The sequence below is a fragment of the Platalea leucorodia genome (genome assembly GCF_965183815.1).
Source record: "Platalea leucorodia genome assembly, chromosome: 15".
NCBI lineage: Eukaryota > Metazoa > Chordata > Aves > Pelecaniformes > Threskiornithidae > Platalea > Platalea leucorodia.
In genome coordinates this window covers 1,308,446-1,325,135 of record NC_138837.1, presented here as the reverse complement: position 1 = coordinate 1,325,135, position 16,690 = coordinate 1,308,446, and the positions used below count along the sequence as shown (strand labels likewise).

At 45.9% G+C, this 16,690-nt stretch overlaps 1 protein-coding gene across 3 annotated transcripts in view; it reads right to left on the bottom strand.

Moving 5' to 3' along the window:
* NR6A1 (nuclear receptor subfamily 6 group A member 1) overlaps nt 1-16,690 on the bottom strand; it is a gene marked incomplete at its 5' end in the record, with an annotated part of 98,820 nt that overhangs the window by 75,609 nt on the left and 6,521 nt on the right. For 2 of the 3 annotated variants that reach the window (XM_082327769.1, XM_082327771.1), the window contains one exon: nt 3,576-3,635. The exons of the other annotated variant lie outside the window; for it this stretch is intronic. In XM_082327769.1, coding sequence (XP_082183895.1) covers nt 3,576-3,635 — 60 coding nt within the window. The remainder of the gene's footprint in view (nt 1-3,575; nt 3,636-16,690) is intronic. 3 annotated transcript variants of the gene reach the window in all.

Below are 16,690 nucleotides of genomic sequence, written 5' to 3'. Positions count from 1 at the left end.
TATCCATAAAGTGCAAACCTACGTATGAGCTTCACCTGGTTATAGGAAGTGAAACTTCCTCCTGCACGAGACAAGCTGTGGAACAAGAGCGGGTCCTGTGAAGCGATCCGTGAGAGATGGCCAAGGACTGAAGTTGCGTGGCTTCGGAGCGACAGGGACAGGAGTGGGAGGGGGCAAAGCAGAAAATCCTCCATGATTTAAGATGATGCTGCAGAGAGCACTCGTCATTGCTGCGGTGGGCAGGGCAAGCTTCAATTGCCATGGAAAAGATTGAGGGCAGGAAAGCTTTGTGCAGGAGGAAGCCTAGCGAGGGTGCTGGAGCTGCCGGCCTGGGGCGGCAGGGACCCTCCTGCTCCATGGGTGTCCAGGGAGGATCAGACACCTCTAACCAACGCTGCCTTGGGCAGAACAGAACGACCTCTTGAGCTGTCCTCCAAATACTTTATTTTTAAATTATTTACATGGCCTAGTGTGCCCAGGCATGCCACTGCGGCGATGCGGCGGTTGCAGAGGCCAGATGCAGCGAAGGCCCTGCGATGCACCCCACCGCCCTCCCGAACGCCGGGCTCGGGGAGGGCAGGGCATGGCCGCGCAGGGAAGGGGAGGCTGCTTGGCTCAGCAGAGGCAGCAGCCGAGTCTGTGCGATAGAGGGTCCGAGCGCTTTCCTTACGCCTTGCTCCCTCCTCCAGTCGCTTATGGGATTATTTTAAAGCAGCCTGTTCAGGCACGCTGCGCTGACAGCGCACAACGGCCGTCTCCCTCAGCTTGCTGTACGGTTCAAGTCCGAACAACTTCCTAACGACTTTCAAACTCCAATTAGGTAAATATTCAAAATAAATCCCCGTTTGCTTGTTCTGCTACAAGACTTAAACTTGTTCAGTTTTCACAGGAACAGCTTCACCGAGTTCAACAGTTACAAACTAAACAGACTGAACTCTTTGCAAAATGGGGGCTTTAGAAAAAAAATCTCCCCTCTCCCCCAGACAGCGAAAGGCTCTGTTCAGTCACCCATAGCGAGCATTTCCACCAAACCCCGTGGTGAGCATGGTAGTTCAATATAGAGAATTTACGACAGTAATGTAAAAGTGAACAGCCCGAAAGCATGCCTGCCAAATTATTTAAACATTATGAAAACTAGACAAATGGCTGGGTTATGATGCAGTTTGACATTTTGGCTTTGAAATTTCAAGTTTGTCAGCATGTTTGGAAGACTCATTCAAAAGTGAGACTGCACATTTTCCAGGGCATCTTACATTATGCACAAAAAAAGCACTTGTGTATTATTTTAAACAGATATTGCAGCCTACTGTTTTCCCCACATACACCTGCATGAAAATACAAAAGAAAATATAGAAGTCCTGACAGAGGTGTGCATCTTTACTGCAAGGAAACGTGAAAATAATTCACTGCAATTACTCCGAATGAGACATTTCAGGCAAACGTTAAAAAACTACAGTAAGGGGGCCATCCCCCTGTTCGCTAACGCATGACAAGCAAAAGGCTTAAGCAGACACTCCACAGATCCCCAATGCTCCGGCTGCACAAATAAGCCTAAGAATTCAGTTTTCTACTCTGTTGTGAAAATCCTCAAGGTTTTTGCTTTAATCATGTTTGGTAATGGACAGCAAGGGGAAAAAACTTACTGGGGGAAGACAGGTTAGCAGACATGTTCATAATTTTTCAAAATCCATGCTTGGAAAGTTTTAGATGTCTCTGGCACCAACTGTTCGCTCCCTACCAGAGGTCGCCACCCCGCAGAACCGCCTGCCCCGGCCGTCGGCCAAACCAACACATCAGGATGACGCTGAGCACCGGCGCGTTCAGTGCCGCCACTGCAACACAAGCTGGGCGGCCGGGGCTGGCGAGGAGCGGGAGCTGCCCCAGCAGGAATTGCCAGGGCTCGTCTATCGGCACCCAAGGCTCCGGCAGGCCAGCGAGGGCTAAACCTGCGGCAGCACTTCAAGGATGCCGGTGGCCAGCTGCCCGCCCAGCCCTCGGCCCAGCCGGGGCACCCTGGCAGCCCACCAGCATGCCCACGCCCCGGCTGCTCCATCAGCACTGAAGGGGGGACCGAAAGACAGGAAGACATCAAAAGAACTCAAGGAGCTCAGTTTATTTCGTTTATCAAAAGTTTATATAAATATCTTCATAGGGAACAGAGGTTTGACAAGCATTTTTCAGTTTAGCAAAAGATAACAGACATGAAAGCTGTAGCTAGACAAATTCAGACTAGCAATAATACACATTTAAGGGAAAAAGAGAGGGTCATTCAGTTCATGTTAGATAGCCTTGCTTTTAGTATTTGGCAGATACATTATGATGTGAGAATACTGTGGAAAATTTAGGGTTTTGGTTTAGTACCTTTTAATGCACGAGAGGCCTGAATGCAGTAAATCTGAGCTATGCCACGCTACAAAGGTTCAACAGAATATTAGCCCATGTATCTTCATGAACTATACATGTGTTTAAACAGCAACTTAAATTATTCTACATATGCATGTAAAACTACCTGTTTCCATATAAAAGTGATCAACTACATGAAGACCTAGCTAGATACCTACAAAAGTGTGCTGTATTAATCAACACACAAATAACATTTGCAACTCTGAGCCTATTAGACATTCATTCCCCACGACTGTTCTCGCCCTAAAGAGGAACCATATATTCCCACTGGAGAGGAACCACAGTTCTCCAAAGCTTCAGCAGTTCTCCAGTAAAAGTGCAAGTCCATCAGCACAATGCCGTATGTGGGAAGGACAGCGTGCTGACTCGGGAAGGCTTTTAGCAGTTCTGAACACCTGAGCATTATTTTTAAAATAAGCTGTCAGTTAATAGTCCGCCACATTTGAAAAATCCAGAGTTTCCAAAAACGACATGAGAAGTTGCTTTAAATGAAAAATTCGCACAGAGCTCATCCCACTAGCACAAGCACAACTGTTTTGAATTTATGCCTGTAACTCCTGCAAGTCTGACAAGGACTTGTTGCCATCTAGTGGATTATAATCAGCAAAATGCCTTTGGTCCTTGGACCCCGCAAATACCACTAGATGGAGTATGAAGAAAGAATGCTGAATTCATATTATTTTAGGTGTCCAGCGGCTCAGATTTTCAAAGTCTCAAAAAGTTGCAGGCCCAGAATTACAGTGAAATTGAAGATGATTTCACCAACTGATTTCAGTTTCATGAGGAATTCCAAGCTATAGATTTCCAAGTACGATACTGAAACCCTTCAAATCGATACTTTTATATCAACATCATTTATGAGCACCTCAGGTGCTTGTATCACTAACATACAGGCATCGACTTTACAGCTTTCACTGATCCATCTCTGGTGGCAAAAGATCTGATGCAACCTGCGTTCTGCTGGTGTGATAGGGATGTACAGACCTGATCTATGCTACTTCTGTGAGAAAGATCTGACCAACTATCAGATACGGGAATCCCCACCTCCATGAGCACGCGTTAGCTCTAAAACCTCTCAAAGTCTCTACTGTGAAGTATGAATTCATATCTTTGGATTATCTCAGAATGAGAAATTCCACCTCATCACACGTGGCAAGAAAAGGGGTACTTACTGCCCATGGAGTTCATAGGAAGGACAGGAGAAGAGGAACTCATCTGCTCCACGTCTGCAGCTAATGGGAGAGTGAAAATGAGAAAGTTGTGATGTGCACGTTACCAAGGAGTCTGTAATTTTTAAAGCTTTCATTTACATTTAAATTGAATATGCATATCTTCGATCACCTGAGGAAGCTGCTTGGAGAAGCAGTTAATTTTTAAGTGTCATCCTTCCCTCTTAAGATATTTCTCACTCATACACGTTATCTGCAGATCTACTTTTCTGAGCAGTCGTATTGGTAATATGTAACTTGCGATGGTTTGACAATATCAGTTCAGAACAATTTTGAGCACAAAGAAATTCTGAATTATAGCAGCTTTAAACTGTATACAGTATCAATTTGTAAGCAGAGCATTACTGTGGAATGACGGTCTCCCATCTGCGCCCAGTGCACCTTCAAAAGATTCCCGATAGGAAGAGAAACCCCCTTCCAAAGGCACGCAGAATGCTGGCATGTGGTCTGGAGCAGTATCAGAAACAAGCGTCTTTAAATACGCGACACTCCAAAAGCTTTATTTCCTAACAGCTGAAAGAAGAAACAGCACTACCTTCCTGCGTTTTGAAAATGAAAAACCCCAGAGTGTGATCTGGACCAAATGCCAGATGCCCTCTGCACTTTGGGAAGGGTCCACCTCTCCGGGACCCAAGCCAGGGAAGAACCAGCTTCCAGTAACAGGGGCAGTTTTAACTAAGATTAGGGAAAACAACGATACGTTCTTTGGGGCTTGATCTCTCTCTCAAAGAGCCACGTTCGCTCTTAGCACATCACCACAAATGCCCAAGTCAAACAAATCAGTCTCCATCTCCATCATTTCGATGCTAGTAGATACCACATAATTATGTATTATATAATTCTCGTTTAGCTTTAAGACCCAGTAAATGCATACTACAAGTTTACATTCCTAACCACAGAACACAGCCCCAGAAGCATAACTTCAGCCTACAGCCAGGGTTTGCCGTTGGCCCAAACCCCGCGTTTCACATTCTTACAATTCCGATTTATTCGGCAGCAGGCAGTCCCCTGAAGACCACTGTTTACACTGGAAAGTGCAAAGTTCTGCTCTAATTAGGCAAACCACAAACAAATGTAAACACTTCAGCAGCCCGTTTTGACGGAACAGAAGAGCAGACGCAGCAGCGGGCCCGCGCCAGGCTCCCCGCCGCACCTCGCACGCCCCGCGCGTCGGCGCCCGCGCGCGCTGGCTGGGCAGAGCCGGCAGCTTCAGTTCAACACGCTAAGTGCCGGTGACAAACGCAACGCCGGTTTTATTCAGAAATGCCCTGGATTATTCCTGCCCTATTCTCCATTCAGTTATCGAGACAGTCACCGCCCTGAACATCTAAACGTCTGTAACCTGGCTTGGCTCTTCCCTGCGGTGCTTGCAGCAGCGTTCGGGGAGCTGCACGCGACAGGCTGGGCTGCAGCATTTCTGACGTGCCGGAGGACCTCTCCCGGGTCTCTGATCTGCTTACAGGAAAAAACTGATTTGGCACCTTCTTATTTTCCACTTTATTACTATAATCTCCCTAATGTGGGAACTGCTAACCCTTTGAAAGAGCTAGCAGGTCATACACTATATACATTTTTATATGTAAAAAAGATTCTTCATATGCACTACAGCAATTTCAAATACCTGGAAAGTTTTGTATTTTTTTTCCTATTTAAAGCTACATATGTTTTCACATATAGCCAAAACAACCTGAAAACTAAGTGCAGCATTAAAGTTACTTTTATTCTTCTGAGAGTGGTAAGATTTAGCCCGTGTAAACGTCCGTATTGAGCACAACTCAGCTTTCAGAAAGGTTGAAGTAACAGATCAGCAGATGGTCATTTAAAGGTTACCTGCTGCTCTCTGGCAAGAAGAGGTCAACTGCCCTACAAGCCAGCCAGATGGCAAGGAGCAGGCTCCGAGCGGCCAGCAGCAGCCTGTACCACTTGAGAAGCGATTGTCTGAGTAACAGTCACTTAGGGTCGTAAGCTACACCTGCAAACATCTGGAATAGTATATTGAGTATCGTTTGACAAGCAACCAAATAATGTATGTGCCTTCTGAAGAGAAATTTTTGCATGGTAAGCATTTAGAGAAATCCAGTTCAAATTTGTCAAGTCCCATAATTTTAGATTGTTCACTATAATGCCATGTTAAAGGTTATAAACAAAAACATAACAAGATTTCCTAGCCATACTTGGAAAGGATAACTTCAGTTCACACTTGAAATGATATATTTCAGTTACTATTTCTAATATGTCCCCCAAGGCTAACACTGCGGTCACAGCTGCCCGGTTGTCCAAGTCTGAAGCTACCCGAACTGCCTCAGGGTGTGCCAAGGGCTGCTGTAGACCACGCGATGCCGGACCCAGCAGCTGGCCGGGAGCCCGCAGACCACGCGAACGCGGCGAGTCTACGCTATCAGAAGAGCGGGAACACCTCAACGTTGCTGCTCTTGTGCTACTGGCAGAGGGGCGCTTATAACCTATTAGTCTCAAAATCATACTTCAAATTTTTTTTTCAATAAAGTATATAAAAGTGCAAGTACTTATCTTACAACTTGCCTTGAATAGGTGGATTTTAAAATTTCTCTCATCCATGTAAATTAATATGAAAAAAATTCAAACAGCTCTTTATGGAACATGGCAATGCTGGTTTTGTTCTCTTATCCGTGCCCCTCACCCTCCCCTCCAGCCCTTTTCATTTTCATAATTGTATGCAACACATTAAACTCCTCAAAACAATTCAGCTAAGAGAGCGGAGATCGGGATTAACAACCAGCTAAGATTTTGGAAACTGGTTTGCTCTAAAAGATGAAAAGGACAAAAGTCTGCTCAGCTATGAAGAACAGCTGCTGCCAATACAACTATTTACCCTCTGACCTCTCCTCTGCCCAGTAAGTGAACAGTGCCAATTGTTTTCTTGTATTATATACTGTTTACAAGCCTTGAGTGGCATGAAAGGAATTAATAATTTAGCTCATGGAGCTGATGACCTTTATTGGGGTACCCCTATTTGCTGAGCAGAAATCAGAGCAAAAAGCTCCCTGGAAGCCACAGGGTTTCTTTAAGAGTTTCTCGCTTTACAGCCTAATTGGCCACCATAACATAAATCAATTATTTCTCCTGTTTTAAGCAACAATGCTACCTATTCTCAACAACTCAATCTCTAACTTCCCTTGTATCAAGCCAGGCCTTGTTCTTTGACTTTTACAACTGTATAGTAAGCACGACGGCAAGGACAGCTTGGAGAACTGCGCAGGATTAGGAACCTTTGGGAGCGCTGCAGAAAGAGGTTATGCTATTTTGAACTTCTCTTGACCTTTGGCTGCCCTTGTCCCTGTTTATGCTAATGGCAGGGGTATATGGGCTACTCCTAGAAATGAACTTAGCCTGAACCTGGGGCGTAGCATTGGACTTTGAAGATATTCGTGCATGAGTTTTGGTACCCCCTCCCCAAAGGTTGTCATCTTACATACAGGAAGAGTACAGGAGGTAAAACATGGTACCCGGAACAAATGCAGGGATACCCAAGATCAGAAGAAGCAGAACATGTGATTCAGCAGGTTGCATCATCTTCCACTGCTTCTGACCAGCTGCGAGCCTGCTGAAGATCAATCGCACACATGGATCTGTTTGGTAAAAATGCAGTGGTGCTTGTGGGGTTGCAAACAGAAGGACATTGGCATAGTAAAGTCTCAGTAAGTTGGATAACATTTTAGTAAGGTCTTTCTGAAGTATGCATGCTAAAACCAGGAATTCTGACCTTGGAAAAAATGCAGATAATGTAACATTACATTATCTTCTCCCTCCCAAAGCTGAAACTGAGGCATCAGAGCTTCCAGGTAAGTGATGGTACACCATCCTTAAGACCTTTCAGTAGAATTATACTTCTACTATCATTGAATAATTCAGGTTGGAAGGCATCTCTGGAGCTCACCTAGTTGAACCTCGCACTGGCAGCAGACCTAGCTTCAAGGCCGGATCAGCTTGGGCAGTAATCTGTTCACTCAAGCTTTGAAAGTCTCCAAGGATGGAGACTCCATGGCCTCTCCAGATACCTGTTCCAGTGCTTCATCACTTCCACTAAGTTTTTATCCCCCTCCCCAAATGTCCAGTAGGAATTTCCTTTGTTGCAGCTCATGACCATTGCATTGGCCTTTTGCTGTGTACCTTTGAAGAGCCTGGCTCCATTTTTTCCTGTAGCCCTTTTAAAGAACTGGAAGACTGCCCATTAATCCTCACTTAGCCTCCTCTTCTCCAAGCTAAACAAACGCAATCCCCTCAGCCTGTCCACATTCGTCATGCCTTCCAGCCCCCAACCATCTCAGCAGCCCTCCGGTGGGCTTACTTCCATTCAGCCTGTCTTCTGCTGGGAGGCCCAGACCGGCAGAGTATTCCAGAAGTGACTCTGCCATGTCCCAGAGGGGAATAAGCACCCCCCTCCCTCCACCAGCATGCCATGAGCTGTCATCACCACAAGCACACCCTGCTGACTCACGTTCATGAGGTTCCCCAGGACCCCGGGTCCCTTCTGCAGAGCTGCTCCCCAGCCCGTACTGTTCCACCGGGTTATTACATTCCAGATGCAGGGCTTGACATTTGTCTCTGTTTAACTCTGAAGTTTCAATCAGCCCCTTCCTCCAGGTTACTGAGGTCCTTCTGAACAGCAGCTGTGCCCTCCCAAGTATCAATCTGGTGTCATCTGCAAGTCTGATGAGCGTACTCCATCCCATCATCCAGATGGTTGATGAAATTGCTGAATAGTATTGGCCCCAATATTGACTCCCAGGGACAACCACTGAATAACTGGCCACCGGTTAGTCTTTGAACTCGACTGCTACCCTTTGAACCAGATAGGACAATTTTTCACCCACATTTGCCTGGTAGCCCAGTTTGGCTACAAGGATGATATGGGAGACACATGAAGAGTCTTTGTTAAGGTTAATGACAACATTGCTTTCTCCTCATTCAGGGATCCAGTCATTCATCGCAGAAGGAATGAGGTTGGTCAGGCATGATCTCCCCTTGGTACACCCATGGTAAGTGTTCCCAATTACCCTCCTGTCCCCTTCAAGGGCCTGGAAACATCTTTCAGGAGGATTTGCTCCATACTCTTCCCAGGGACTGAGATGAGGCTGACCAGCCTGCAGTTCCCCAGATCAGCTACTACTCAGCAGAGCTGAGTTAAAGGTGATTCATTATTCCTTATCAGCTAAATTTTACTACACAGAGACATTTCTCCCCTTTCCCCTACATCGGGTAGGGCTTCTTGTCTCACCTCAACATGAAAACACATGCTGTTTGGAAAGAGGAGTGGGAAGTAAGGTCACCACATGATAAATATTTTTAATTCTTTTCACTAACATGGAAAGCAATCACAGCTCCTGCTTACCAACATAACTGAAAGGAAACATTCACAGCAGTTTAATGTTTCACATACTTAAAGAGCTATACCTGCACTGTATTCTCAATAAACACTATACAGACATTGTTATTTTAAATGCCTGTTTACATTCCAGTAAAATTGTGTCGGCATGGTATCTGATTTATTGATGCCATCAAAAGTCACAGGATTCCTGAAATGCCTCCTGAGACACAAAAATCAAAGTAGAAAGGAGATGCATGTTGCTGTGGTATCAGCTTTACCACATACGTTATGGAGCAGATTTCCAGAAGCCCTTCTGCGTTTTCCAAAGCGGAGCGCAGTGCCCCTCCTGAGAGCTGACCACCGCTGCTTCACCAGGAGACTCGGCAGTCTCTTCTGTAAAATGGGCTGGTGCAGAGGGAAGCGCTCTCAGAGCCACCACTCGGCAGCAGCAAGGTACATGGGCTGCTCTCAGCCAACTCATTCCTCTAAAGGGGGTTCATATAAATTTTGCATCTTATTTTAGACTTCAAGGCTACAGAAAGGGAAAACTTAGTACAGAGTCAAGAAGCAAAGCTTTTCAGAAAAATAATGATGATGAAGAAAGCCTCCAGGCATGTCCTAAATGAAAAGTGGCATTCGGTCACTTAGTGCAAGCCATCAGAAGGGCTCCAGGAGGTGCTCCAGTATTCATTCAAAGGGGCCTGAAACTGTGATAATCAAACCTAAAAACATCTCTTACTAAAACATCTAGTTTCTTTGCCTGTAAATTGAGATTCACGTTAATCTTTCTCCACAGATCAATACTGAAGTGTTTTACAATCTTTTGGTGACATTTCCTTTCACTTTCAAAGCATTTCATTCAGAACCAAAATTACGTGTTCTGAAATACTAAACAATTCCTGAAGAAGCCAGGCTTTTAAGCACTGAGGCAGATCATCAGTACAGCAGTGTATGCTCACATTCAATTATCACAGACAGATGAGGATTTCAGAATAAAGTATTTCCCTTATTCACAAGGCTCATTTGTTTTTAAAAAGGCACTATATCCTGACTTGAGGACAAGAAAAGCCTACAAAATGAAGTAATAACCAATAGTAAAAGTCATATTCAGTTGAAATTGTATTCTTAATTTGAATTCATAGTTTCAGTTTGCAGTCTGAATATTTATATTGGGTCTTCTCTTCAGGAACCTCTTACTACCCAAGATATTCTCTCTGCAGCTGTAATTTAACAGTGTAATTACTCTCAATCTTTTTGATAAGCCAAATAAGCCAAGACTATCAGGCTGCCTCAATCTTTTTGGGCAATTCCCAATATTTTGAGATATCAGCATGAGGGTTTCATGCAGCATTACAGTGCCATCATTCCAAGGCAGCACCGTCAGTATTAGATAGGCAGTACTCATACCAGACCCACTTTCAATTTCCAAGGACCACATCAGTGCTTGTTGCTCCTGCATTGCGCTTACTCAAATCTGTTTCAGAGCCAGTGCTTCTCAGCATGCCGTACCCCATTCCACAGGCGTGCTGCCTTTGTCCCTCGGCATGGCCTTTTGCATCCTCTACACCTGGAGCTCATTTTGGTTGAATAGGATATTGCCTACCAGGCAGCCCAGACTACTCCAATATTGAAAGATCAATTGCATAATCATTCTGTAAATCTGTGGAAATTCTTTATTTACTTTTTGATCACTGATAAAGCATTAGCCAACACAAGCCATACTACTACAGCAAAATCCATCTATTGAGTCCACTAGAATTATCTACATTAAAAATAGAATTAACTGCTATTATACAAGACCAGAGATGCCACGGGTATTTAAGAGTTAACATCAGCCCAGCTGATGTTTTTATCTACTGATAAAAAATAGCACATTATGCCATTCAGAATACAGCAGAAATGCTGCAAATTAGCCAGTGTCCCCAGAGGTGAGTGGTTCTAGACGCCAACCAGTGCATCAGGCTAGAAACACTACTGTAACAGACCTTTTCACCACAACGCAGGTAACGTGCCCTTTTAATTCAGCAGCTAGCGCATGAATGGCACTGACAAACTGGGATCCTGGAGAAGCACTGACATGTGATGAGTCTGAAAATAGCTTTTTTCCCTAACCTCAAGGTTAATTAATTTAACAGCATTTATCTTCAAATTTTAATTAGTGGGGATAATATTACAGCTTCTAACTGTAATGGCCTTCAGCTGCACGCTGCCAATGCCTACTAGGACTTGGCTCGCTGCGCAAGCCTGGAGATGAGAAGACTAGTACTTACTAGGGGATGAATCGTGCTCTGTGGGAGGATCTCAACAGAATCCTGGAGCATGAAAAAGCAAGCACTGCACATCGCAACAAGTTCCCTCATTGTTACCACAGGTACACAGAAAGACGGAATCATCCAAATCAACCACTGAATGTCTGATCAGCATTAAAACAGCATTAGAGGGAAAGAGCTTTACAACTGCCTCGGTGCAGCACCTTCCTATAATGCTCGATTATGGAATGAGATGGTTGGGTTGCAGCAAATACGCTCACTATCATATAAAAGCTACTGTTGGCATTCTGTATTTAAACCTACAAGTCTTACGGTTCAGCACATGGAAGTGATGTGTTGGAAGCTATGTGTTTTAGAAATACGATATATTCTATATTGTACAAATCAATCACCAGAGCCGTAGCTCTCACTGCACATCACATGAGGACCAAATCAATGAATGAGCTTAACATTTAATTTGTCAGCGCGGGCATAGCTGTGGCTGTTGCTCTTTCATTTTTGTGAGGCCTTCATTTCCCACAGGCCACTTGAAAGCGTGGGCGATGACTGCAACAGATGACCTGTCCTTCAGAGGCAGCGGGCTCATCCCCGAGTTCCCGTGCCCGTGGGACGCCCAGCGACGGGGCCGGCGCGTCCAGGCTGGGGCGATGCTGCAGCAGGGCAGGCACCCTGCTTTGCACTGGATACAAGACAGCCCTGTGCACCGCGGCTCATCGGAGCTCCCGCAGTCGGGCCAGCGCTAACCCTGAACTTCCCCCTGAAAACAGATAGGAAAGTGGCTGGTACACTGCAACTTTACAGCTACCTGCACCCAGACAGCGGTCACAGCTTGCCATGACTATAATGCCTGCTATGGAATATAAGAGTTTTATACCCTGTAAAAAATGTTTTCCTTCCATTATTGATTCAAGCATCCTGCTCTCATGAAATTCAGTGATCTACAGCTTTCCAGTCTCATTGAGTACTCCCCTTTCAGCCCTACCAATACCAGTATCTGGGGTTTTGTTGCCGTGAAAAGCTTACACTGAGCATTTGGCCTCCCAGGGACGGGGATTACATACAGGCAAGAACCAAGGGAAATTGGATTCTTTCGCCCCACCTACCTCTCTGCCTACTGTCTACCATGTTTGCAAACGGTATTAGCTCCTGCTGCTTGCAATTCCAGGAACACTTCCCTTTCTCTTTGGGGCTCATTCCAGCCGCATCTGTCTACTGCTATAATCGCATTTTGCAGGATGCCACATCTCTTAATAGCTTTTAGTTGTGGTAACACACATCTAAGCATCTTAAAAAGCACATCAGAAACTGTTTGACAGCTAGAGAATATTCTTCAGGATAGAAACATCATTCCTGATATTTGTGGATATTTGTTTCCACTTGTACTAGAAAATTACTTTAAATACAGGAAAAATACTTGTATTTTTAAAGAAGGAAGCTCCCATCCTTCTCAATGGGAAAATCATTTTGGAGTGACTTTAGTACGCACTGTTACTCTGAAGAGCAATCTGAAATTTTAATTCTAGTTTAATCTAACTTTGTAAAAATAATACAGGAGTTCACGTTTTGCTCGTTTCCATGAAAAAGCAGTGTACAATTTTGCTTTTTTTAATATCGGGTTTTAAGACATATGATTACAAGTTTTATAATTCTAAAATAATTTACATACACTGCTAATGGAAATCTATATTCTTCCTTTTGAAGTGAGTAATCTACTAGGTGAACAAACAAAAATGTTTAAAGATCAGCATTTTATACATTTTTTTCAAAACCAGGGTAAACATTCAGTAGCTGTGATTTACCATTCTGGTTTTTTATGCAGCAGCAAAAATGCAGCTTAAAGGAACTGGCTCGTCAGTAAATCATCTCCCACTGTACCGACAGCTGGAGAGGTGAGGTGCACCAGTATCTCCCCTTCTGTACAGGCACACACCTCGTTCACCATCCACTTCGGGGCAGTCAGAGCCTGCTCGGAGCAGGATGCCGTCCCCCGGGCGCAGCCCCTGCCCAGCCTGCGCCACTCCTGGGCCCCGGCACCCCACGCCCCGCCGGGCCAGCACGCCCACGGCAGCCGCCCGGCAGCCAGCGGGAGCACGCGCCCGCAGCAGACCCCATCCAGGCCCAAAGCTGGAGCGTACGCACTTCATCAGCGAGCCACTTAAAAACAAATCACCGCCGAAGCCAAGGAGCTACTGCTGCACTCTCTCCTGAAAGCCTCGACGTGCTAAAGCACAAAACAAGCACTACAGAAAGCCCGTGATTTCAATGGGCAGCGAATCAAATTAAAAGAAGTCAGGCAACATTTCATTTGAGGGGCAATTCAGGCTGATGCTAGTCTTGTACGTGGGTCAGGAAAGAGTCAGTATTTCATTGTATCTGCTGGGGATCCACGTGAGCCTTCCAGCTACCTGACCTGTGGCACGCTCATCTGCAAAGCTTCTCAGCGCAGGGAGAGTGCACTTCAGCTGATTAGAGTCACAACAAATATTAACACGCTTTTAAAGTTGTAGCTCAATTTTTAATCCCTGTGATAAGAACCATCAAGGGCTTGTGTTCCTGTTGCTCCGCAGGTGGATGCTGCGGCACCCACAGAGCACACGGCTCCTTGGGAAGGCACCGCTCCGCGCTGTCATTAGGACTGCTCCCTCTCTACAAGGCCATGGCGTTAATGGGACACGACCCATGGGTCAGCTTTGGCTTCAGACCAGCCAAGGCAGGACAAGACACAGGCGTGGCAGCTAACTACACATACACCCTCGAGGAGATATAGTCATATTTTGTTTCTCAACAGTATTCCCAGCTTTGAACAAGGAACAGAACAAGTCGCTGCAGACAACTGGCATAGCTTCTGTTCGGACATCTCCACTGAATTAATAAAAAAGTAAAAGTGAAGCAAAGTGGCAGGTAAGCGCCCAGCAGCTCTGCCAGCTTCCAGCAGCGACTCAGCCTCCCCGCACTTACTGCGCCGCGAGGCGGACGACTCCCGCGCTCCCTTTGCCAGGCTCTGCGGGGCAGAAGCCCACCACAGCCCACGCTGCTTCCGATATTATTTCTCTGGCAACTGTCTCAACAACACTTGACATCTTCATACTCACGAACCAGAGACTCTCGCCTCAGATGTTAATTAGAAATTAATGACTCTAAAAATCAGAATAAGAACACTCCCGCCTAGGCGCTCCCTGCTGTTCATCACTGTCGGGTTTCACAGATGGCCACGTTCTGCTTGGCCAGCGGTGTGGGGCAAGGCTTGTCATTTGAGCACGAGCCTCCTGCACCCCCAACCCAACCACAAACCGTGTCCAAGCTTGAAAACATCTTACTCTACTAAAGAAAAAAGTAATCCCAGTGTGACCTGATCTTTAGTGGACTGAATAAAATGAGAATGGCTCCAGCACTGCCCTGGTGCCCTGGAGAGGCCAAGATGCACACGGCAAGCCTGGGAACACCTCCAGCAGGAGCCTCCAGCACACTTCGGTCAGCTCCATCCCAGATTTCACTTAAACTTAGTTCATGCAAACCCTCCATTTTTAGCTACGGATACTTAAGTATAAGAATACAATGGTTTAGACCAGACTAGTTCTGAACTAAGAAAAATCCTCAAAGAGCCCACCAGCTCCATAAGAAAGCTGCAGAGCTGGAACAGCACCCTTTCGGAGCAACAGCCCACAGTACGGATACTCTTGTGACAGTAGACCTGAAGCTGTTTAGCTCATACACTTACAGAATGACAAGTGACTCTGTATCTTCACCAGCTATGCAAAAAAGGAGTTTGTTTTTAAAAACAGATATTAAATATCCAGCTGGATTTCTCATTAAGTAGGATAAGCCATTACAGTAAGTCTCCAAAAGAAAAAAAAACTAAATTTCCAAGCAGTTAGGTGTGAACACACAGTTTTATTCTCTGGTTATTTCTACATATAACCCATTTCACTTTTTTTTTTTTTTTAGAGATGTACTTGCAACCATTCCACATAGCCATTTTGTGCCTCAACTGCATTCTGATTATTTCTGATCTTAGTGTTCATCCCAGGCTGCCATGAAGCATTTTACCAAACAGCACAGTACACCGCTGTACCTAACCTCTTCTGCAATGGAGGAAAGTCATAAAATTACTTCAAGACAGCTTTAGATTCAAGGTAATTTCAAAGCTTTTAATTACTAATGGGGATTTTGGGATTTCATCCTCAGCATTTAACAGCAGCTGGCAATCTTTTTCATTACTGTTACACACGTGCATTGCAGACAAACCATTTTTAATACTTGAGGCGACCGTAGCAGGGCTTGCTGGCTCACCTCTGGCACCTGCCAGCTACATCCACACGCTCCGAGACTTGTTATGCCCAATGAACTACCCCAGCGTGTCATTTAAAGGTGCGTATTAAACACCAGGATTTGACAAACTTAAAAAAAAGTCAAGAGTATCTCTGATGCAGCACTTCAAGTTTTAAGGGTTAGAAATGCTGCTTCTCGACAGATACAGGATGCACTGGAACAGTAATTGTTATTCCTGAGGTGTTTTGCAGAAGACAGCCGCGTGCCAGGAAAATGCACTTAATGTTTGACACGAGTTGCTAAGCCTTGACTCATCTTTTCCGTGAGGACGGCAGAGAGGAGGCTGGCCGTCCCCGCGCCCCAGGGGCAGCGCCTGCTGGGGTGGGCTGCCCGGGACCGAAGCCAGGCTGGGCCCCGGCTCCGCCGTCCCCAGGCTCGGGGACCCCGAGACGCCTCTGCCCCCCGCCCACCCTCCGGCCGTGCCCGAGGAGCCACGGCCCGGCTCTCCCAGCCCCGCGACGGAGGGAGCGCACGAAAGGCTCTCGCCACCGAGGCTTTTGGCCTCCCAGCGCCGGGGAAAAACTGGCACTTTCCTGAGTATATCTGTAGAGAAGCGCTAGACCTTTCCAAGTTACAACATTTGTTTCAAGTTTCTGTAGCTATTGAAAGAGAAAAGGCAAACAGGGAGCAGTCGAACCACGCAGCCAGGTCTGCGTCCAACCCTCCGACTGCGCACGCGTGAAGGCAGAGAGCAGCACCAGCGCCCAGAAACGCCTCCGCGAGCCAGCGGCCGGCCCGGGGTAGCCACGGCCTCTGCGGTTACCCACGGCCACCCGACCAGAGCAACGCCACGCCAGAGCTCGTTAGGGCCCTTACCTCGATGCCTCTTGTTGCCCACATGGCATGCAAGAAGTGTTTTCCCGGCAAAGGAATTCTAGCAATCTGCTTGCCAGTTATTCTACCGTAAGTCTTACGGCATTGCCTATGTAACAGCTATTGCAGAGGTCTCCAGAGAGAGAACAAAGTTAAAACAACTCTTGTTCTGATTTATAGCACCTTACTAGAAAATTAGAATTCAAATAACCCCTATCCGCTTGCTACAATAAAATATCCTACAGATGTTGACAGCTACTGTTTACTCATTATTGGGCAACCTATATATCTATACTTTT